Here is a 24010-nt window from a genome sequence, read left to right as displayed (position 1 = left end):
TTAACCAACTAAAATTATCAGTGATTTCATCACCTCAGTGGGTTTGGTTTCCCACTCAAGTCCAGTGTTTACAGTTCTATACACTGATATTGCAAAATGCAATTGGTACTGGAATGCTCACAACTGTAAAAGAAAGAAGGAATCTGTTCAGTCCTAAAGAACCTTCAGAAAAGAATCTCAATTAGAGATTTAACTTTTAGTGGAACTGAGTGGATGTTCAGTAGTGGGTGGAGGATGAACAAACATCCAATGCTGATAAATTTGAAAAAGATGGCAGAATACTTAAGGACAATACTTTGACCTAAAACCAGTAGGAGCCAAAACTTGAACTTTTTACAGCTCCAACCTCCTGAACAATGACCCAGTGATGTGTTTGAGTTGGCTCCACACCCCAGCTCCGTGCATTCCCAGCCCTGGTTTCAATTGAAAGCTTGTTACTCAGTCTTGTAAATTCCTGTAAATTTAAGACACATCGGACCAGAACATTCTTCAGTCCAGAAAAATGAAAAATATTTTTGCTGATGCAGCAGAAATGTGTTGATATGGAGCAAATGGAAACCAGAGGGATTACAGTGATCTGGACAAGCAGCAATATTATGTCATTGCTATCAGTGCCTAGGAATTGTTTTCTTTATTACATTGTGATATCTTGTAATAACATCAAGAATCTGCAGGAGAACATTCCTCACCATGCACGCATTGCTTCCATCAGTGTGGCAAAAGGAAATAACCAAAGGAAAATTGCTGCTCTAAGTCTGTTTAGCAATGGATACTCATGCTACTTCAAGCAGCCTTGGAAAATAATCAATAACTCAACAAAAAATGCAAAAGTACATCATGATTGGTAAGAAAAAGAGGAAAAGAGAAAAGAAAAAACCTAAAGAGCTGCAAGTGAAGGTCACTTGCTTGGCCAACACCATGAAAGTACCAAAAATAATTCTGCAAGCATTAAGATGTGTTACTAAGTAGTGAAAAAAGAGGTTTTCCCATCAAATACCATCAAAACCATCTTCCATGGGCTTGGATCTCATTACCTATTTGAAATATGAAAACCATCCATATTTAAACTATAGCTACACAGATATTATTACTAAAGAGCAAAGCCTCTTGGAACTCTTTCCCTGACAGTTCATCAATACTGGATGAAAGTGGATGATTCTCCATCACTGAATGATTATATCCATCCCACGGGCAGTGGTGCGTGAATGCCTCGAGGATCTCATCATTTACCCATCAGCAGAGCTTTATTCCCAAGGTATTCTGAGAGTTAGCCAACATTTCTCACCAAAAGCCGAGATGAGAAGAATCAGAAGGGAAATCAGTGCAGCAATGCCCAGATAAAAGATCTTTGAATAGACTTGAGTAGAGCTTTGTGTTCATTCTTCTTTTTCCTTCCCTCCTTTTCTTCAGTCCCCCAGGTGTCTTCCCCACTCCTTCTGCCCCCTCTGCCTCACTCACCTTCCAGTGCCAATTTCCCCTGGCCAAACTGAACTCATTGATTGGTGAGCTCTGCAAAGCCCCAAAGTTTTCCTGCCATGAACACTCAGAAAGGACAAACCACAATCACATGCACAGCAACACCCCCGAGCAGTGACACCAGCACCAGAAATAGTTGAGTGCCCGTAAGAGCAGGATGACTCCAATCCCCAAAACAATCTTTAGCTCAGTGAACTATGCAAAACAACGGCTGGGTTTTGTTTTGAAGTCCTAATATTTAAAGCCAAACACATTTTCTACATTTTCTCTCCAATGTCATCTTTCCAAAAACACCAAACTGCCTCCTCCTAAAGTGCTCTTTTTCTGTTGCAACATATGGTGCCCCATCCAGAGAGTCACAAGATATTTTGTTTCTAATTGATTAAATTCATGAGTCACACACAGGATTTGCACAGAGGTTGCAAATCAACTGGTTGTTTTTCAGGGCTTCCACACAGTAACACAGGTGGGACAGTCACCTCTGCAGCCACAGCTACCAAAAACCTCCTCAGAAGCATCAAATTTGAAACTTAAAGTCACCAGTTCTTCTGATTTTGTTTCATAGCCAGGAGGATTTTGTGGTAGTGGGATTTTTTGGGTTTTTTTGGGGGTTTTTTCCCCCCCTGAACTTTCTGTTGCAATTAAGGCATCAAGAGAAAGTGTAATGCATCCAATGTTATGGTTTGGGGATTGTAATGTTGCAAATCTCACAATAAATATAAATAAACAGAACCCAAATCCACCACCTTTAGAACCTTCATAGAATTAGTCACACAAGGTGTTTCTGAAGGAAAAGTGATTTTTTAACATGCAACTTCTCACTTGAACTAGAACTTGTTACTCCAGCACCAAAGTAATTCCCAGGTTGCCATTCAATCACCACGAGTTACAGATCAGACAGAACATTAAATCAGGAAAAAAATGAAACATTTCTGCCTCCACCATCTGCTTGAATAATTTGTAAAATGTGAAAATGGTTTTGCGTGGACATAAAAGCCTACATGCCTGAATATTCCTGTTTTTCCCTGAAAGTAGAACTCCCACAGTTTAAGATCCTGTAGCTGCTGTATTTATGACCATTTCACATGCCAAAGTTGTTACTGAAAATATGGGAAGTGCTAGCAGTGTTTCTGAATATCAGTGAAGGGTAAAAGTCTGGGGTCCAAATTTAGGTATTAGGCCCTATTTCATTCTTGGTAAATGCATTAGGACTGCAGAAATTATTAACTTGAACTCTTTTGATCTTATTGCACACTACTGTGTTTTGCCTGAATAAAATAACTGAGCAGAAAGCCCAGGAGGGAAAGATTTCTCCTACAGAATGGAATCAATGTCAAAAAATTACTTTGTTTGTATTTATTATGAGGAACTCAGCGCTCTGCTAAAAAAAAGCCCTGCCTGTTTGTATTACAAAGGCTGTTCCTTATACTCTCAAGTTATTTTATTGCAGTGCAAAGATACTTTTTTATTTTTCAGCTAACCAGCAAGCTGAGCAGTCACTAATCCATTATCTTTACTCACCATGCTGGCTGCTTGAAGCATCTCCTGCTCTACATTGGGTGTCAGCCCCAGATCCTGGCTCTGCCTCCCTCAGGGAATGGCAAATCAGGCAGTGCAAATCCAGAATTGCTAATGACACAAACAGGAGATTGCCGTTCCCAGCTTCCAGATGCAACATATGTCAAAAGATAGCTTATACACTCAGAGCCAGGGAGAGAAAACAGTTTTGACATTTTTGTTTGTTTGTGCTGATGGGTTTTAAATCTTAATTAAGTTCAAATATAAGGAAAAATTCACCATGACATCCATTAGGTGCTCAGTATATTGAATTTAAAGCAGAGTATCCAGCAGAAAACATACATTAAGCATCATATTGAGAACTACCTCTCCAACAACTTAAATCTATTAGGTTGTGTCAGACTGGAGATGGAGCTGACAAATGGGAATTTAGGATTTATTTAGGACTTCTTGTGTTTTCCAAGTCTTTTGAAATGCTGCACCATCTTAAAGCAGTGATTTTCCTAATAAACAAAGAATCAAGTTTCACAGCTTCAAAGAAACATTTCACTGTAGGGTCTATTTAATCTGGTTCTGTACTTCAAATAATTATTGTAGAGTATTTACAATTCTGACATCAGCTATTATCCTTGACAAGGAAAAAAAGAACAACATTGCTACAAAATACAGAGAGAAACTTAATGCTGGGTGAGATTTTTTGAAACACGTTTTGGTGAGGTTTAAAGGTTCCTGGCTTGTTAAAAGAACTGATGCATCCAGCAGTTTTCAGGGACTTAAATACTTCAGAGTATTAAATACTTCAGAGTATTAATTACTTCAGAGTGATGAGGATGAGGAATGGGGGTTGTGGGCAGCCCATGACATTCCCTCTCTGGTTTTTCTCCTCCTTGCCTGTTCCCTGCTCCAGCAGGGTTCCTCAAGCTAGAATCCCATCAGAAGAACCTGAACCTCAACCTGAACCTGAACCTGAACCTGAGCCTGAACCTGAACCTGAACCCGAACCCAAACCTGCTCCTGCTCCTGCTCCTGCCTGGGCTTTCCCTGTTCTGCATTTCCTCCAGGACCCCAAACTGCTCCACACAGCTTCTTCCAACCTTCCACTGCAGGAGGAAGATCTGCTTTGACACCTGGTGAACCTCCTTCCCCTCACCTCAGTCTCCTCAGGGGTTTTTTTTGCTCTTTTTCCCCCCACATCCTCTCTGCTGTGCGGTGGTAAAGCAAACCTGTCTCCCCAGAGGATGGAAAGAAGACACACATTGATTCCCTTAAAGGCTGATTCTTCACAAAAGCCAAGCTATCGCTCTGCCTGAAATAATTATCTGGATGTTTAAACTGAAGTCCTGTGAATAACCTCAACTTCCACAAAAATGCATTTTAAAAAGATTAAAAGAAAACAATTAAGTTTTTGCAATAAACAGGAATATCATGCTTTCTTAATGCAGAATGTAAATGATTGCACTGCTGAGAAAAGGGAAAATTAAGTCTTCTAAGTACCCAATGAACAGGAGTGGAACAAATTTTCTCTCTTCAAATATATCCTTATAGTAATCTGAAGAGAATACTCCCATGATTGTGTAGCGATTTCTTCAAGACCTATTCAATTCCTTATTGTTCAGCTTCCAGAGCCAGAAAAAAGGGCCTGTTAAAGTTAACATCTGCTAACTAATCATGGAACAGACCATCCCAACATTCCACAGGGTTTGAACATTGCTATGAATTTTGATTATTATCAACTTTGGCTGGATTAAAGAAGCACTTTACTCTGAGACTTTTGAAACCTACAAAAACTTATTCCTTTAGAGGAAATACTTCTAAAAAGAAACATTTTCATTCTCGGTTCAGATATATGACCTAGCACTCTAAGCATGTCTAGAATTAAAGGCAGAAATAAATCAATCTGGTGAACTATATTCCTCTGATTTTTTTTTGTTAAATATTTCGTTTTGAGAGTGTTAACATCCCACAGTAGATTCAAATATTGTTTGGATGGGCTGCTGTATTGGTTCTCCTGAGTTCCCTTCCACGTGTTTTGCTTGCCTGACACTGAGAGTACATTTGTATTTGCTGGATTCCCAGGTTTTGGGATCATTTTCTTTGAGGTGATGCACTCATATCTGAGTGAGGCAATCCAAGATGTATTTGTGAGCGCCCCTTGCCCAGCTGTGCTCTGGTTGGAGCTGTGTGTGCTGTGCAAACAGAACCCCCCCAGAAGTCAATTGGATTAGAAAAGCTTTCCTTGAAGCCATGGATTCCATATCTCTGCATTAGGATGGGATTCAATTGTGCTCTGTGCTTGACAAATTACAACCTGCTGAGCAATCCTTTACTGTTTCCAGTGTACAATGTGTCATTTACACTAACTGGGATTATTCTCCGACAAACACATAAACCAGGCATGCACACTCAGAGCTTGGTTTTTCCTCTATTTTTCCAACTTTTTGGTTCCAAAGTACTTTCCTTTTAAAATTAAAAATTGACAGTATTAAAGGCAGAAACCACTCCTTCACTGCAAGAATAAAAATTCATTAGAGGAATATTGGGCACCTCACTGTATTTCTGTATTTAATCGGAATGAAGCTCAGGAAAGGTCTCTGTCCCTCTTGCTCCAGAGAACCTCGTGTTCTGGGAGAGCTGAGCACCCAGGGATGCCAAACACTCCAGTCAGATCATATCCATCAAAAGAGGGACAGCCAAAGCATTATGTCAGAGTGCTGTCAGGAGCAGGGAGCTCAGTGAAGGGATGTCCCAGGCACTGAGCCTGTCACAGGTGTCACCTCCACAATCCCGTCCATCCAACACGTCATTCCAACCCTGCCCCTTGAACAGAAATGCACATGGAACTTAAATTTCGACAACACCACAGCTAAATTATAAAGAAGGGATTATTTCAGCCAATTTTCAATAGCAAAGTGGGTGGTCCTCAAGACTTTTTATAAATACCCTTCCAACATTTGTGTGAAAAGTTGAATAGGAGACCACACAACAACCAAGGATTATGTGGCACTGCTCTAAAGGGGGAAGGGAGGAGAATCAAACATTTCTTGCCCAAGGTTTGTTACTGTGGGATACTATTATGTGAAGCCCTTCAGTTCATATAGAACATCGCATTAAATTACATGGCAAGAATGAATAACTGCTTTGTCACATACAGAATCACACATTATTTTGCTTTTTAAAGATTGTGAAAAGTGAAATAGTGTACCAAACTCCATTCCAAAAAGCTTTGGTTATTTAAATCCAGTCTGCATTTCACCCAAGGTACTCCCTTTGCATAAAAGTTTAAAGGTTCCTAAGGCTGCAAAGCCAAATACCACAGAAGTTTAGGTATGAGCCAATTAAGTTTCCAGCAATGTTAAAAGTGGACACGTAAGTGTGCAGCCCAGCCTGACGTCATCATGAACATGCTGCCACCATTTTAGTGACATTAACTGGCAGCACAGCCAGCCTGGGCAGGAGAGGACATGGTCAGGAATACTGGCTTCAGTTCCTGCTGGGAGAAGAAAGTATAGGATTGTCTATTAGGGGACAGTTCTTTTCCAAGATACATGTAAAAATCATCTTAAAGCCCAGAGCTGGCACTGAAATTTAGTGTGAATTGTTTCATATTATTGGATGATTTTAGAGTCACAACTGAGTGGAAATAATTAGACAATGGTCAAAGTGCAGTCAAAAGTCCAGGTATGGGAAATAAAACAGCTCAGTAACAAAGCTCACTGGTTTTATGTGGTACTAAATCCTATTTAGCCATCAGGCATCATTTTTCCAATCTCAGAGTGCATAAGGAACTAGAGAATAAGAATATTTAAAACCTGAAATGATCATCCTTCTATTAAGTTGGATATTTGGTGTTTTATGTGATAACAGCAGAGGTATCAGAAGAGGGTCTCCTACAATTCTCAAATGTGTGTGAACCCAGCTGAAGCTCCAGATGGATTTAGTAGCCAAAGGTGTGGCTTGGTTTACACCTCCAGCAGTTACAGGTGTGCTGAAATGACAACAAAGACAAGGCTTCAGAAACACACCCCTGACACCACGTGCTCTGCTCTACCCTTGCCATCCCCCCAAAGCAAGGATGTTTTCCTCAGCAGTTACCCCAGAATAGCTGCACTGCTGGTAACTCATGTACAAAACCATTGTAACTCATGTGTACAACATCTCTACAAGCAACAGCTCAAGTTCCAGGCTCCACTGGCAGCTCACAGCGTCCTCTGCTGCAGGGGAAGGATCTCCAAAGAGCAGCCAGCCAGGGACACTCCTGGATGGACAGAACAACTGGAAGATCTAGAAAAGCCTCACTGTCACTGGAACTGTGTCTAATTTATAATCTGAAATCCCAGGGGCCTTCATCTTGCATCATGCAATGGGATGCAGCCAAGTTGTGCCTCCTGCAGGGAGGGAAGAGGCCAGGGGATATAAAATATTCCACCTTTCCCAGAGCTTCCAGATCACTACCTGTGAAGCATTGTGCCTGCTTTCAATCACTTCTGCTGATTGCCTACTATTAATGTCACTCATTCTCTTTAGCAATTAAGCCACCTCTTTCTTAGATGTGCCTTTGTCTCTCCCTGGCACATTTCCTTGTCTAATCCTCTTTTCCAGATGGCATAAGGACGCGAGATAAGTGTTGCTAAAAGTTGCTTAGCAATGCAACACATGCAAGGTTTGGAAATGCTGACGTCCACACAAGCACAATCTCTACATCACACATTTCTGCAGAGAAACAAAGGCGTGAACACCCGCAGGGACACGGGGCCTCCAGGAAAAGAGCCACCGGTGCCCAGAGGGAGCAGGGAGAGGGAAAAAGGGAGAGCTGCAAGCTCCCAGTGATGGGATGAGTTCAACTGCAGGGGGTTTGTTTGTGTTTGGTTTGGATTTTAAGGCAGAACTGGAAATTCTGCTTTAAACACATAAAGGCCTTGTGTTTTAGCAATGCCCTGTGATTCAGACACAGACACAAAGCCACTGCAAGGACTGAGAGAGACCAGAAATGGATGTCCCATCCCTGGAAGTGTCCAAGGCCAGCTCGGACAGAGCTTGGAGCAATCTGGGATAGTGGGAGGTGTCCCTGCCCATGGATGTCCCTGGATGGGCTTTAAGGTCCCTCCCAACCCAAACCAGTCTGGGATTCTGTGTGTGAGGAGTTCATGACAAACAGGAACTGATAAAGGCAAAGCTGTTTATCATCAGCTTGGTATCAACCCTACTAATCCTCCTCTTCTAAGAATCACTGATAGGGAATTCATTCCTGCGTTATGTAATTGTGGATTGTTTCTAAACTCTGCGGCAAATGTGTTTGTATGGAATTTATTTAAACTACAATTAAATGTTAGGGGTAATAAATAAGAACATTTATTACACCAACAGTAGTAATTTCACAAGGTCATATTATCATATTAATTCATTTCTGCAGCAGCCCACGAAAACAGGTTGGCATGACTCATTTTGTGTTTGAAAAACCTGAGATGTTACGAATTTATTCATTGTGGGGAGAAACTTTGAAACAGCTAATTCTGAGAAAACAACTGAACTGTAGTAAATGAACTACAGAAATTCACACCTAGCTTTACTCAGGGTAGGCAAATTCTGGTACCACTAAACCAGAATTTAGTGGTCCCCTCCAAAAGCCATTAAAGTAGAAAAAACCACTTACTAGTGGGGAGATCTATTCATGGTTTTAAAATCAGGAATAGTTTTGTTTATATTTTTACATCCTATACCCTTATGTTGTAATCATGATAATAATCAAAATTTGGGAAGATTTATTGTGTGGGGAACAACTTTGAAACAGCTAGTTCTGAGAAAACAACTGAACTGTAGTAAATGAAGTACAGAAATTCAGACCTAGCTTTACTCAGGGCACTCTCTTACTAACCAGAATTTAGTGGTCCTCTCCAAAAGCCATTAAAATAGAAAAAAACCACTTAGTAGTGGGGAGATTCATTCATGGTTTTTAAATCAGGAATAGTTTTGTTTATATTTTTACATCATATATCCTTATGTTGTAATAATAATAATAATAATAATCAAGATTTGGGTAGATTTATTGTGTCTTATTGGCCACTCACACACAGCCTAATAATAAATAACCAAAATTGCAGAAATGTAAATAATCTGCAGTGAGCTGAGGGCTCTGAGCAGGGAGCTGAGATGGATTCCTGCAGGTGAGCAAGCCCAGAAGGACGGGCACCTGTTTGTGTGGCTAACAGGTGTGAGAGGCAGCAGGGCTTCCTCAGGAACCAGGACAAACCAGACTGAGCCAAAGCACACAGGGAAACAGCCACAGGGACAGCACGGAGCCAGGCAGCACAGGGAGGAAATGTTTTATGGCAAAAAAATGAGTGTTTTCCTTCATCCAACCTCTGCAAACTTCATTCATGTGTCATTGTTTCCTTTCATTCTCGAACCTTGCACATAAAAATGCATGAAAACCACAGGTCACCACAGGTCACTGGGGGCTTTATTTAATTGTTTTAAATTATTTTCATTATTTTTAAAACCAGCTTTCAGAGACTCTGCTCCATGTTCCTTATTACTCAGTTATAGTTGCACCTCTTCACAACATTTTTACCAAATCCAAAACCAGTTTTACTCTTAAAAAGGAGATAAATCAAGGTTGTTTGCTCTTATTAACCTCCTCTGTTGATAGTTGTAATTATTGTTTGTTTAGTGGACATTTAATCGACCTGAATCTCTGAAGATTCCCAGACTGCAGTGAGCTGTTAACTGACAGCATCCACTCACTAAAGAGATTATACTTGCCAAGGATTGATCTAAAAATCTGGCCCTGATGCAGCTGAAACTGAGATTAAACATTCATGCCAATATTCAATCCATCCTTTACCCCACAGAAGTAATGCTGGGATACCCTAGAGCTTGAAATAGAATATAATATATAATATATAATATATTATATAATATATAATATATAATATATAATATATAATATATAATATATAATATATAATATATAATATACATTATATAATACATAATACATAATACATAATATATAATATATAATATATAATATATAATGTATAATATAGAAGATAAACTATATAAGATCTAATATATAATATAATATTTTATATATAGTTTGTATATTGTATATAAATATATATGTAGACTATAATATGTTTATATTAGAATGTAATTACATTATTATATTATTATATTTGTATTAACATGTATTTTGATATATTTTTTTCTAGCCTATTTCTTATATGTATATACTATACTCATATACTTCTATACTATAAATACTAAATCAATCGATTTTTCAGAAGTGTCAGGACTATTTTTTTTGGCATCTTGTCACTTTTGAGCATGTATTGAATGTAAACTTCAGTACTAAATGCTGCAGCCACGGAGCCTGAAGAATTTACTGATTCAGCCCCAAAAGAGATGCTGGGGAGACGCCCAGTGGTGCCCAAAGGCGGTACAGAAACTCTGAACAGCCTCGGGGCAGCGAATCCATGGAATATAAATAAAATATAAATTATCATGGCTGGGGTTCGTGTATCAGCGTTTCTGTTCTACGGGAACAAACGCACCTCAGCACGTGTAGGGATGTTTGTGTCACCTCTTTTTCCACGTAACGAGTATTTCTTGTTTTCTCCTACTGATTTTGATTCTTAAAGGTTCATGTTCTCGTTTAACAAAATACACCGAATTCGTTAAAACTTTAAATCCTTCAGCGCTTTCGCCTCACCCCGTGAGGGGCCTCCGTTCGGCTCGGTTCGGGCTCGACTCCGCCCATCTCGGTAGAGCTCGGTTCGGGCTCGGCTCGGTTCGGTTCGACTCGGGCTCTACTCGGCCCATCTCGGCAGAGTTCGGTTCGGGCTCGGCTGAGTTCGGTTACACTCGGTTCGGTTCGGGCTCGACTCGGCTCATCTCGGTAGGGCTCGGTTCGGGATCGGCTGAGTTCGGCTGAACACGTTCGGCCACGCCCTCAGCTCCGCCTCCCTACCCGCCGCCATCCCGCTATTGGCCGCGCGTCCACGCCCGCCCCAGCAGCCGCTCCCATTGGCTGCGCTAGCGCGGGGGGCGGGGCCTGGCGCGCCCCTCACGGTAGCAGGTCGAGCCCGTTCAGCGCCGCGCGCCCCGTCCTGTCCTGCGCTCGGTGCGCGCCGGTACCGCCCGATCCCGCCCCGCCTCACAGGCCACACACACACCCCCACACCTCCCACCTCTCCGCCGGTACCGCCCCGCCCGCTCCCCGTGTCCCCTCACGGAGCGCGCACACCTCCCACCGCCCCGCCCGGCGCCGGGGCCCCGCCCTTTCCCCCGGGGCCAATAGCGGGGCAGCACCGCGGCTGTGCCCCGCCCCTGAACCCCGGAAGCGGAAGGGGATCCCGGTGCCGCCGCCATATTGGTGTGTGGAGGGGCGGGAGCGGAAGGCAGGACCGGCCCGGCGGCCTGTGAGTACCGGGACCGACCGCGGCCGGCGCGGGTGGGACCGGGGGCGGGCGCTGCGCCTCCGGGCCGCCGGGAGCGGCGCTGACACCCGCGGGAGGGCGGGCGGCGGCCTGGAGCGAGCGGCCCCTCCGGGAGCGCGGGGGCTGCTGCGGGCTCGGCGCTCCGGCCGCGGCCTCCCGGGGCTCGGTTCCCCCTTACCGGCCCCGCTCCGTGCCGAGGCAGCGCGGCCCCTCCCGTTCGCTGTGCCCGGGGCTGAGCGGTGCCCGGGCAAGGGGAAGTCCCGGCTTGCGGGCACAAGCGAGAGGCGCAGGTGCTGCTCGGCTGCTGTGGCAATGGATAAAATGAAACGGTGCCTTTTTTTAGTGTGAAAAACCAATGTGAGCGACCAATGGGATGGTTCCCCGTGGTTGTCCCTTCACCCAGTTTGTAATAAATCACCTTAGTGTCTTACTGTCCAAAGACAGTTCCTCTATGAGATAAGGTAACCGGAATCAGTAATGTGTGTTTGCTAGTTACCTGCTTCATTTGTATTTTACATTTAAGAAAAATCTGTATTATGAGCAGACTTATGCTCTAATTCTGTACCTCTGTGTGATGATGTGAGGCATAAAGTGAATATTCTTCCTGCCGGAGGTTCTGCCTTTCAGAACTCAGCGATCAGTGCTGTTTGTCATGAAATTACCATAACAATTGCGGTGAAAGCATAATTGTTCAGGCCGTACCTTCGCTTACGTGGTGTTTTCTAGCGGAGAAAAATGCTGTAATACGGTTTGGTTTTAGGAGCAGCCTCAGTTCTGCTGGCACAAAGGATTCCCTCGTTGGTTGTGATCATCTCTGTGTGTGTCTGGTTGTGTTGATTTGTGTGTGCCTGGTTATGTTAAGTTCTGTGTTTGGTTGTGTTAATTTTTGTGTGTGTGCTTGGTTCTGTTAACCTGTGTGTGTGTGTGTCTGGTTGTGTTCACCTCTTGTGTTTGGTTGTGTTAATTTCTGTGTGTGTTTCTGGTTGTTTTGGGAATGTCTCTGTGTGTTTCTGGTGGTTGTGTCCATACCTCTGTGTGTGTCTGGTTGCGTTAATTTGCGTGCGTGTGCCTGATTGTGTTAATTTCTGCTGTGTTCATCTCTGTGTGTGTGTCTGGTTGTGTTCAGCTCTGTGTGTGCCTGGTTGTCCTGGAATGGCTTCAGGGCAGTCACAGCTCCTTGTGCTGGGCACTGAATCTGATGTTACACTTCAAAAAGGATGGAGAGGCTTTAGGTGGGATGTTGGGCAGGAATTCCTGGCTGGGAGGGTGGGCAGGCCTGGCACAGGTGCCCAGAGCAGCTGTGGCTGCCCCTGGATCCCTGGCAGTGCCCCAGGCCAGGCTGGATGGGCACTGGAGCTCCCTGGGACAGTGGAAGGTGGCCCTGCCTGTGGCAGGGGTGGAATGGGATGATCTTTAAGGTCCCTCCCAACCTAAATCATTCTATGGTTCCATGATTATGAAAGAGAAATTGCAACTGTCGAGGTTTAATCATTCCCTTAAACCAACACAGGCCGGTGTTCTTAACTGTGAGCTGCCCTCAGAGCAGTGCCAAGGACTCCTGCCTTTGATAATTGTGGAATTGTTCATTACAGGTGATCTTCCAGCAGAGTTTTAATGTGATGAGAAATATTCCTTAAATTCTTGTCTGGGTCTTGTGGTTAAACTGAGCCCCAGAGAGGTTTCTCCTCAGTAGAACTGATTTATTTCTTGGTTTGCTCTGGAAGAACTGTGTGTATGATAAAATCATAAATAATCACACATAATGCAATATTTTACACCAAGCATGATCCCTGCTGCAGCATCAGTAACCTCACACCCATGATTTTCCACTTGCTCTGCACAGGGGAACATTTACAGGATTGCCTTGCAAGGTCTGCCTGTAGCCCATATTTGCTGTGAACGTATCTGTAGAATTAATTTTGATACTATGAGAGTTTTTATTGATCTCTGATAAATTATTCTGTGATTTGAATTAATTGAATAACTTTTTGTTGCAGCTTTGTACTTCAGGACATTAAAAAATACCCCAAAATAAAGCACCAAATGATGCTCAGCTGAGAATGCTGAATTTCTGTCCTGCAGAGAGTGGGGAGAAAAATAATTATTTGTTTTGCCTGTAATGGAAAAGTGTGTATAGTCTATGACTTTGTATAGATTTTTTTCTTTTAGCTGTTCCTTGAATCAAAGTGGATTCAGCTCCTGAAGCCTCCTAATGATTCCCCTTAGCTTTTGGACTGTAACAGGGCTCCTTTTTTTCTACTTTGTAATTATTCCACAGGATGTAGTTTTCAGATATCTATGGAAAAAACCCGCAGCTTTAAGGTTTTGTGCCTCCTCAGATTATCCTTGATCCCAAATTTTCTGCAGCAGTCTGTATTGCAGCATCTAAGACAATTTGCTTTTTTTTTTTTTTTTATTTTATGAATGTTTCATAGAGATTTGTTATCCTGCGAGGCTCTTGAGCAGGGCTGAGTGTGCTCCCGGTATCCCAGGGTTACACAGTCCCTCCCACAGATGAGGATTGCAGGAAGTAGTGCCAGGGATTGCTCTTGGTGATGTGGCAAAATGTTCCTGCTTAGGATCCACTTTATTTGCCTTCTATCTCCAAGTGAGCTGTAAAACTCACTGATAAGAAAAATCAAGCTCTTCAGTTGGTAGCAGAGGCATGGACTGAAAATAAATCCCCTTGGGTAATTTTATATTTGAGTTCAGGCTCTTGGGCCTTTGACTGTGCAGTTTTGCTCTTGTATAAAACTCTCCTGTCACTGCTCTTGGTGTTGCAGAGACAGAGAAACTCATTGAGTGATTCCAGCATGGGCAGCACCTTGGGTTTGGTGCTCTGGCAGAGGCTGAAACCTGAAACCACTGGTGTGCAGAGTCCTGAGTTTATTTCTTCACTACTTACTCGGTATTTAAAATCCTAAGCAGCTTTTTTTTAAAGAATCTACTCACTGTGGTTTTGTTCTTTGCCTCTGGAGCCCGAGGTGGCAGGAGGGAGGTGCTGCCGTTCATTTCTCAGGGCTTGTACCTCAGGCTGTTCCTCAGCAAGGTGACAATGTCCAACTGGGCTGGTCCTGAATTTCCTTGTGACTTCTTTATTTCCTTCCCCAAAAAGCACTGGATCCTGTCTCGCTTTTATAAAATACCCTGTTCTTTGCTTTCTTGGACAAGGAATTTTCATTCATTTCGGCATGAATGTCCTCTCTTTAAAACTATTCAGAATGATTTGTTTCAAACAGAACAAACCAGGATAATATTTTGTGTAGATGCTGGCTCAGATAATATGCTTAATTTAAACCTCCCTGAGCTCAGATTTTGGATTTCAACGTTGCCTTCTCCCATGTTTTGCTTCCACAGCCACCATGTCAGAAGGGGACAGCATTGGGGAGTCTGTGCATGGAAAACCTTCCGTGGTCTATAGATTTTTCTCAAGACTTGGACAGGTTGGTTTTGTGAAGGATTTTTCTGACTCCTTTAGAATCAGATCTCACTGCAGCTTCTTGAACTCACTCCTTGTTGGCTGGGTTGTTGAAGTTCTGAAATCTATACAAAAGATTTCTTTTGAAGCCTTTTAAAATAGATAAATATCTATAATAAATGATTTACTGGAATATTCAATGGGCATATGTGTGACATTGCACATGTTGTTACTGCCAGAAATGAGGAGTGAGTTCAGATTTAGTTTCAAATTCATCTTAACGGAAGCAATTTGCATAAAATACAGAAAATTTAAATTGCTTTACAAAATCCCCAAGCATTAGGGACTTTTTTCCTTTGTAAAAATATAGAAACTTGTAAGTACAGTTCTGTGTAATTTATTTGTATTAAAGAATAAAAGTGCTCAATGTTACTCTCTTTCCCAAAATACTCCTCCCAAATGCCTTCTTTTGCCCATACTGCCCTCAAATAAACTTTATCCATTGTGCACCAAGTATTTTACATTATTTATTATTTACTTTGTGTTTCCTGCAGATCTACCAGTCCTGGTTAGACAAATCCACCCCCTACACTGCAGTGCGATGGATTGTAACGCTGGGGCTGAGCTTTATCTACATGATTAGAGTTTATTTACTGCAGGTGAGAGGACTGGGCTTGATGCTGAAGTAGTTCCAGATATTGTTGCTGGTCTGATTTGGATTCTAAGAGTGTTTTTAAAGTGTGCTGTTACTTTAGAATCAGGTGTGGCATCATTCATGTGGCAGAAGGTAAATTGTGGAGTCTGAAGACAGAACACATCCTGTGGGTGTGGAAGCTGCTGATACAGAGAGAAAAATGTGTGACCACTTGGGGATATTCATCTGAATTCACAAAATAAATCTCTGGGAACTGTTGTAATTAAGTTTTTAGTTTTATATTAAAGCTGTATAACAACATGCTCAGAGCCAGGGGTTCCTTTCTGTCATGAAAACCACGAGCAATGGCTCTGTCAGCATTTCTCTCCCTGCAGGCAGGGACCGACTGTTCCCCACTAATCAGATGTTTCTGTGCCATGCCAGTCTGCAGCTCAGTTAACAACTTGGAACTGTTAGTCCCAAAAAGTGAAGATTACAGAATTTGAAACCTTTACAGGTCATAGTAGTAGGAAAATTTCAGACCCTGAGGGCTGCAAAGATGATTAAAAAAGGGATGGTTTTATGCTTTTTACTACTTTTGAAGTCCACATCCTGAACATAGAGAAACTGGATGCTAGACCATGGTTTCATGTTGAATCTGTCACTGCATGAGATATTTGCTCTCCTGTCATGATCTAAAACTTGTTTTGATCACCGAGAATTGATATTTTACAAGCCCAGAAACCTTTCAGTTAATGTGAAGACACAGAAAAGCTTCTCAAGGAAGCACAAAACCCAGCTTGTTTAATCTTGTTAAAAATCATTATCAGAGAATGATTTCCAGGAGGATTTTACCCTTGTCTGTCCCTCCCTGTGCAGGGTTGGTACATTGTGACATATGCCTTGGGAATCTACCACCTCAACCTCTTCATAGCTTTCCTGTCGCCAAAGGTAGACCCCTCTCTAATGGAGGATTCAGGTATGGGCAAAAATTCCTTTTAATTTCAAACTTGGTCAAATTTCCAGCTCCTTTTGTCTGATACTGTAGTATAAAGATAATGCACTTTCAGCACTATATTGTATTTTTTAGACCTGAAAAAAAATCTGTACACCTTAACATCAAGAGTTGCTCTAAGTTTGTCCTTTTCATGGGGCTTGAATATATTCCATATTGTAATAATTTTCTGTGTTTTAAAATGAGGTTTATGTGACTTAAGCTCTCCCCATAGTTACTCAAGTGGCTTGGCATTCCTATTCCCTATTTTCTTTAAAAGAATCTACATTAAGTTTATTTTAAGGAATTTATGTGAACTTAGATTAAATCAGCAACTCTTAACTGGGATCTATGTGTGACAATGGAAATGGGGTGTGGTTTTGTTTTGTGATTTTTATTTTTCCCTTAAGATAAACAGTAAAAAAAACCCAAAAAACTGGGGTCTGATTAGTCTAAAAAAACTACTGTGAGGAGGTTTGTGGTTTGGTTTCTTTTCTGTTATTTTTAGATGATGGTCCTTCCTTACCTACAAGGCAAAATGAAGAATTCCGGCCTTTCATTAGAAGGCTCCCAGAATTCAAATTCTGGTGAGTGCATCCATCTGCCTGTGTTCTGGTTTGGAAAAATACAAATATCTGCATGACATTCATGGTAACTGGGCTTGAAGGATTAATTGTTGCTATTATTTTTCAGGCATTCTGCCACTAAAGGAATCCTGGTTGCTATGGCTTGTACATTCTTTGAGGCTTTCAACGTTCCTGTGTTTTGGCCCATCCTTGTGATGTACTTCATCATGCTATTTTGTATCACTATGAAGAGGCAAATCAAGGTAATTTGGCAAGAACAGAGAATTTGTGATGTCAGGATTTACAGCATTGCTTCAAACTGGCCATCCAGTGGAGCCCTTCAGGGGTTAAATGTGCTGCACACATTTATTTTACTGGAGGAACTTCAATAATTAATACTTGAACATTGATTGTGGGGCATGTTTTACAAAACTTTATTCTTGTTTCTAAAAGGTTTTGACTTTAGAGTGCAGTGTCAGGGTTTTATGCAGGTTCTCATCCACTTCCTGAGGCTATTTTGGATGCAGAGGTGTTGAACCATTTCTGGTGGGTGAAAAGGGAACTTCTCACAAGGTGGTGTGAGGAAGTAGAAGGGAGAAGGGGAAAAAACATAGGCAAGTGATTCAGAACATTTTAACAAATTACTTATGGTTTGGTAGCATTAAAAAAAAACCTAATTTTTTCTTAGATATTCAGAATTTTGGGTGTGTACTGTGATGCAAAGTGGTAAATTTGAGTTGAAAGGGTAGTAAATAATTAATACCTCTGTGCTCTCTCCAGTTTCCCTTGGTTCCCCAATCAGTAATCCTCACTGTAGTGTACAGTTTGTTGGGTAACCCAAAATCTGAGATTTATAAACTGCTCTCCTACTCCTATTTACATTTAAAAACTCCTCTCATACTCCTATTTACATTTAAACTGCTGTAGGATTAGCTGTTTCTTTACTAAGAACTCTCTTTCTTGGAGGACTCAGTAATTTACAGTGTATATTAGAAACCATTTTTCTAAGTATTACATGTATTTCTTGTCTCAACAACTGCTGTTTTCTCTTTGCAGCACATGATAAAGTACAGATATATACCCTTCACACATGGCAAGAGGAAATACAAAGGGAAAGAGGATGTGGGGAAGACCTTTGCTAGCTAGGAAGAAGCAATCAACCTGTTGACCAATTCTACTGCTCACTAAAGGAAAGATTTTGAGCCATTGTAACAATGCCTTTTTTCTTCATAAAAGTGATTAACAGAGTGGTGACAAAGCAGTTGAATTTTCATTTTACGAGGATCTTGCTATTTTTATCTGAAATATCAGATTCTCGAGGAAACTGGCATTCTAACCAAATTGCATTGAGTTTATTCTCTTATGTAAGAAGTTGGAGAAACTTTGGATAATCCCATGGATTTGGGATAACATATTTCTTTCAAAATCTGTTGCACTGGAGAGGTTAATGGCCTAGAGTTGGATATTTTTACATAGTTCTCCTGCTCAACATCACCCTGAAGTGCTGTGCACATCTGTGGAGGAAAGTGTAAGCTGGCACACGTGATGCTGTTTTCTGCTTCATGGCCGTGTGCTGTTTTCATAGAAGAATTCAGTAGCCCTAAATTAGATGCAGAACTTAAGCCAGTTTCCTAAATGCATGGTATTACTGAGTTATAACCAAACAAGTATAGATAGGAATAAGAAATTACTAAATTACGGGGTTTGCAGTAGGGCAGAAATACTCATTTAGCTTCTAAAGCAACTCGTTTGTGTTGGGTTTTAATGCCAGTTTCACTGTTCCATCTCCCAGCAGATGCTAAAATTGGGCTCTTTCTGATGACTCAGAACTTTGTTCAAACTCTATTACAATTTCCTTTGAGGACATGGAATTATAAAAATATATATTTTAATTGTTATTGGTTGGAGTTTCTTTCATACGTAATGGTTTCTTCAATAATTGAAGTTGGATTTGTGCAGCCCCACAGGACGTGCCCAAACTGGCCAGGACAGAACAGACAGTCATGGGGGTTTTAACACAGATTTTCTTTTTTTATGGGGGGGAATAAAATGAGAGATAAATGGACCTGCATGTAAACTTTTTCATGTGATACAACTGCAGTTTTATTAAGTGACTTTTTAATTCCAAAATTTATTAAAAGACAGTGTTCCCCTTTACTTGTTCTCTATCTTTATATACATCTCTTGATCTAACACTATTTATGACTCCTTTTCAATAATGGTTGCCCTTACTTTACGTCCATGCAAAGCATTTTTCAACTCTTCAGGGAGCATTCACTTGGGTTAAGCATGGTTAATAAATCCATTTTTAATATGGTCAGGAGTTACATCAGAAGAGAAAGAATATATTCCATATTGAATATAGAGAAGGAATATATTCCATATTGAATATAGAAGAAAGAATCTAGAGAAAGGAATATATTCCATATTGAATAGAGAAGAAAAAATCTAGAGAAGGAATATATTCCATATTGAATACAGAAGAAAAAATCTAGAGAAGGAATATATTCCATATTGAATATAGAAGAAAAATTCTAGAGAAAGGAATATATTCCATATTGAATATAGAAGAAAAAATCTAGAGAAAGGAATATATTCCATATTGAATATAGAAGAAAAAAATCTAGAGAAAGGAATATATTCCATATTGAATATAGAAGAAAAAAATCTAGAGAAAGGAATATATTCCATATTGAATATAGAAGCAAAAATAGCTTTATTCTGTCACACAGGAATGTAGTACCACCTTGCACAGGCAGTTTCCAGTTTAATAAAGCCTTTTCTTGGACCAACCCAAGTAGGAGGAGACAGAAGAGGTTCCCTTTACATTTGGTAGTGCCGTAGGTAGATCAGTTTCTGAGGATGGAACTTCTCTCTGCACAGTGGACATTCTGCCTACAGAAAGAAAAGGGAGTAGATGGATATAGTAAATAGTTGTATTAAAAAAAAGGAATAGATGGACATACTGAATAGTTGTATTTTAAGAAATCTGAATAGAACTCAATAGCTGCTTTTAGAAAATAATTTTTCAGTCCCAGCTGTGGTACAAGCTCCCCTGAGCTGGCCCAGTATGAAGTGCTGACCTCACCCATGTCATTGTCTGTCGTAGGAAGGGGACCAGGACACCAACTGGTTCATCACAGGTCCAGTTTATTGAAGAAAGCATCAAACACTTATACAGTAAATAATAAGCTTATGAATATTCTGTAAGCCAAGCAATCTATTGGTTAAACTATACCATTAACTCCTCCTCATTCCTTAGGGGTTGCATCTCTCTTTTCTCATGTCTCTTTCACTATTTGTTATTATACTACAGCTAGGCCCAAGGACACGCTATCTCACAGGTGCAAAACTTGGAATTAGCCATGGCTTTGTACTTTTCCATTCTCTAGTCACCTAAATTTCCCAACAATTGTCACTGTATTTCCACGGCTCCCAGTGCTGGTGAGCTGTGTGTACTCACCCTGGTGCTGCACCAGGCCGTGATGCACTCCCAGCAGAAGAGGTGCCCACAGGGGGTGGCTGTGCTGTGCCTCCTCTCCTCCAGGCACAGCGTGCAGCGCGACTGGCGCCCGGCCGCCGCCTCCGTGCTCCTGCTTCTAATTAACACAGGCACAGAGGGGTTAATTGTGTTAATTGCACTCACCCTGCTCGGCAGAAATACTGGGCAACACATCCTGGGGTAAAACCTGTGCTCAAGGATCAGCCATTTTCATGAGGGTCGCAGAAACACCAAAGCATGAAGTCCAAGACACACAAACCAGCAAATAATTACTTGTGCTAATTAATGAAATGTTTACATCAGACTGTAACCTAAACTGGGCTGTTACTCCTGTTCTTTCCCACCTCTTTCCTAAGAATTAAGAACCACCTCTTTCTTACTTCTGGTGGGTGAGGTTGCGGTGCAGCCTCCACTCCTGCCTTGCTCTCTGCTTCTGTTTGAAGCTGTACATCTGAACGCCAATGGTCAGCAGAAGGTGGAAGAGGGAAATTATTCCAAGGAACTTGTAACTTGATCTGATGCTCTGATCTTCTCCTTGCAGTCCTCCAAAATGCAGCTGGAGAATTCACAGAATGAGAGATGTTTTGTTACTGTGGTTTTAGGAAACTGTTCTCCCTCTCCCCATCTGCAATAAACTTGATCTGGGATTCTCATGTCAAAAAAATGACATTTTAGGACTTCTCAGCCAGCTGTCTCTCAAGAGGTGTAACCACCTTTGGTCAGGCTGGACTTGGCAGCTGTCTATCCACAAAAATTGCAGTTTTAATTGGTTTGGTTTTCTTTTGTATCTCTGAGCAAACAAACACCTCTTTCCTGCACTGATGCTGGGAATTGTTGAGAACTCTTTTGTCTGTACACATTTCTGATGTTTTTTTGTAAAGATACAAAATTATCTTCATATAGAAAACTGCTACCTAAATGTTTACTGGGTGTTGTTCAAAACAGTATTTCCCATGGATTTATCAACTCACCTCTCACTTCCAGTGTGTTTTTGGCAGACAGACTGAAGTTACACAGTAACTTCATACATAGAATATGTATGAACATCAATAAACATTGATGTTTATTCCTGTAACCTCCTGACTGCTGGGACTCATCACCCCCCACATAAAGCAAAACCTTCCCTCTCACCCCTCCTGCCCTGCAACAACAGCCAAATTCCTATCCCTTTTATACATACAGCACCCCAGAAGAGGCCAAAATTCTGCATTCACATCTTGAACCAAACCCACTTACATATGAGATGCCTGTGACCCTTTTGGACAGGTGATAGAAGGTGCCCTGGATGTAGAACACTGCCAGGTGGAGCCGGTGCAGCAGGGGGATGGATTGTTTGAGGACATCCACGATTTGGGAGGCTCTTTTCTTCTGCTGCTCACTGAGCTGCCCAACCTGCCTCCGAATCCAGGTGCGAATGAAGCTCCTGCTGGGAAAGCCAAGGGCTGGGGGGCTCTCTGGGCTCCTGCACTCCTCAGCCTCCACCTGCAGCTCGTGTTGGAGGTGCAGCAGTGCCTTTTCCAGGCAGTAGGGCACCAAGGTGTGCAGGGAAATGAAGAGGGCCCGACGAAGGAAGGAAGGCACCTTCTTCTTGCTCGGGTCAACCTGAATGATGTTCACATACTCTTCTCCAAGGGTCTGATAACCTGAACAATGTGTGAGAGAAAACAGGGTGAGAGGGCAGCTGCAGGATCATTCTGGATGTGCTGAGCAGTGGGGACAGGCTGTTCAGGCTTTGGAATTTGGAAATAGTTATTTTTTTGTTGAATTAAGATAAGCGTCAGGGTGACATCCAGTATCTGCAGTTGTAGGCTTGAAGCAGGGATACTTTCCATGGTATCCCTGATTTTAAAAAATTCCTATTCCTGCTATTCCTGCTTTTAGAAGAACATCTATCTGTGTGTTTGAACCCAACAATTTTGTGCTATCATATTTACCAGAAGGCATTTATCCAAACCAAACCAACCCCCAGGCTGGAAAGAACTGCTGTTGGGCAGTCTCAGGTGGTGATCACCAGCACTGACCCCTCATAGCTTTCAGATGTTGGCAGAAATGATAAAAAATGGCAGAGAAGATTACCTGATAGCGTGGTGAGCACGAAATAAGCCACATCGGAGAGCAGCTCCACCTCCCTCCTCCACGCCAGCCACGGCCGCGCACCTGCGGGACGGGGCTGTCACTGCACCAGGGCCGTGCTGGGCCGAGCCCTCACGGGGAATTCCTCCCGGTCCCTCCGACCCCCATCCAGAGCCGCTGTGCGGCGGATCCCGGAACACCCGCGAGGGCTCGGGACGGATCCAACCCCCCTCAGGCATTACCCGCCAGCCCCCTCAGCGCCGTGCCGGCCCCGCTGCGCAGCCCGGCCCGGTAGAGCTCGTCCTTCTGCCCGCAGCGCACCAGCCGCGCCGGGCCCGCCGCCGCCGCCATGGCGGGCGGACGGACACGGGGCCTCAGGCGGCGCCGCGGCTCCGGCAGCGGCGGAGCACCCGCCGGCCGCGCAGGGATATTCCGTCAGTGAGGGGCGGGAAAAGAGGCGGGAAACACCTCCCCTACGCTGAGGGGGAGAAAAGGGTGGGAAAAGGGGTGGGAAAAATGGGAAAGGGGGGGGAAAAGGGGCGGAGAGAGTGGGAAAAGGGGTGGAAAAAGTGCAGTGAGGGGTGGGGATGGGAGGGAAGGGAGGGAAAAGGGGTGGGAAAAGGGGCGGGAAGAGCGCCAGGGGAGGGAAGGGCTGTGAGGGGTGGGAAAAGGGGCGAGGAAATGGACAGTGAGGGGCGGAAAAAGGGGCGGGAAGGGGCGGGGAAAGGGGAGGAAAAGGCTGTGAGGGGCGGGGAAATGGGAGGGAAAAGGAACGGGAGGGAGCCCCGCGATCGCAGCTGAGTTGCTAATATCGGTAAAAGTGAGATCTAGAATGTTTCAGAACACAGTTCACACGGAACCCACCGAATCACCGCTCCCCAGGCAGGTGCTCTCCACAACCTTGTAACCTTGTACAAATCCTCCAGCCCTTCCGCAACTCTTCTTTTTTTTAATTTTTTTTTTTATTAAACATCATGGCCCCATCCACTATCTGCAGTTTTAGGCTAAAAGCAGCGATACCTTTCATGGTGTCATCTATTCCCACTTTTAAAAAATTGCTTTTTAAATTGGGGTTAATTCAGAAAGAAGGTGTATTTAGTGTCCTACTGCTGCTTTTTTAACAGCTGCGAAATGAGCTGTTTGTATGCGGAAACTGAACAAGCTGCCCTTTGTTTTCTGCCAAAAACAACAAACACAACCTCCGCACAGCAAAGCTACAAACACATCAACATGTCAGTGCATCCTTCTCCAAAATCCTGGTACCAGACAGATAAACCTCTACATGTGTGTGTATTTATATATATTTACACTCTGAGGTCTGGTACATTCATTTTTGACAAAACACCTTTTTTTCTTTTCTTTTTTTCCTAGCAGATTTTAATGTCGCATTA

At 42.5% G+C, this 24010-nt stretch overlaps 2 protein-coding genes across 2 annotated transcripts; one reads left to right on the top strand and one right to left on the bottom strand.

The window, feature by feature from the left end:
• The first annotated feature begins 11349 nt into the window (after positions 1–11349).
• Positions 11350–19201, top strand: RER1 (retention in endoplasmic reticulum sorting receptor 1). The gene is made up of 7 exons (XM_054291970.1): positions 11350–11414; positions 14790–14875; positions 15405–15509; positions 16364–16463; positions 16987–17065; positions 17172–17307; positions 18101–19201. Exons 2-7 carry the CDS (start codon positions 14795–14797, stop codon positions 18188–18190), a joined length of 591 nt encoding a protein of 196 aa, XP_054147945.1. The 5' UTR covers positions 11350–11414; positions 14790–14794; the 3' UTR covers positions 18191–19201.
• A 542-nt stretch (positions 19202–19743) lies between these two features.
• PEX10 (peroxisomal biogenesis factor 10) lies at positions 19744–22970 on the bottom strand. Its single transcript, XM_054292000.1, has 6 exons — positions 22862–22970; positions 22623–22703; positions 21783–22189; positions 20927–21102; positions 20508–20643; positions 19744–19939 (listed from the first exon to the last, which is right to left on the bottom strand). Exons 1-6 carry the CDS (start codon positions 22968–22970, stop codon positions 19868–19870), a joined length of 981 nt encoding a protein of 326 aa, XP_054147975.1. The 3' UTR covers positions 19744–19867.
• Positions 22971–24010: the final 1040 nt, after the last annotated feature.

The sequence above is a fragment of the Melozone crissalis genome, unplaced genomic scaffold (assembly GCF_028551555.1).
Source record: "Melozone crissalis strain CALT ecotype California unplaced genomic scaffold, PUWL_Pcris_2 ptg000107l_1, whole genome shotgun sequence".
NCBI lineage: Eukaryota > Metazoa > Chordata > Aves > Passeriformes > Passerellidae > Melozone > Melozone crissalis.
The sequence above is the reverse complement of the archived record's forward strand: the minus strand, read 5'-3'. Positions and strand labels throughout refer to the sequence as shown.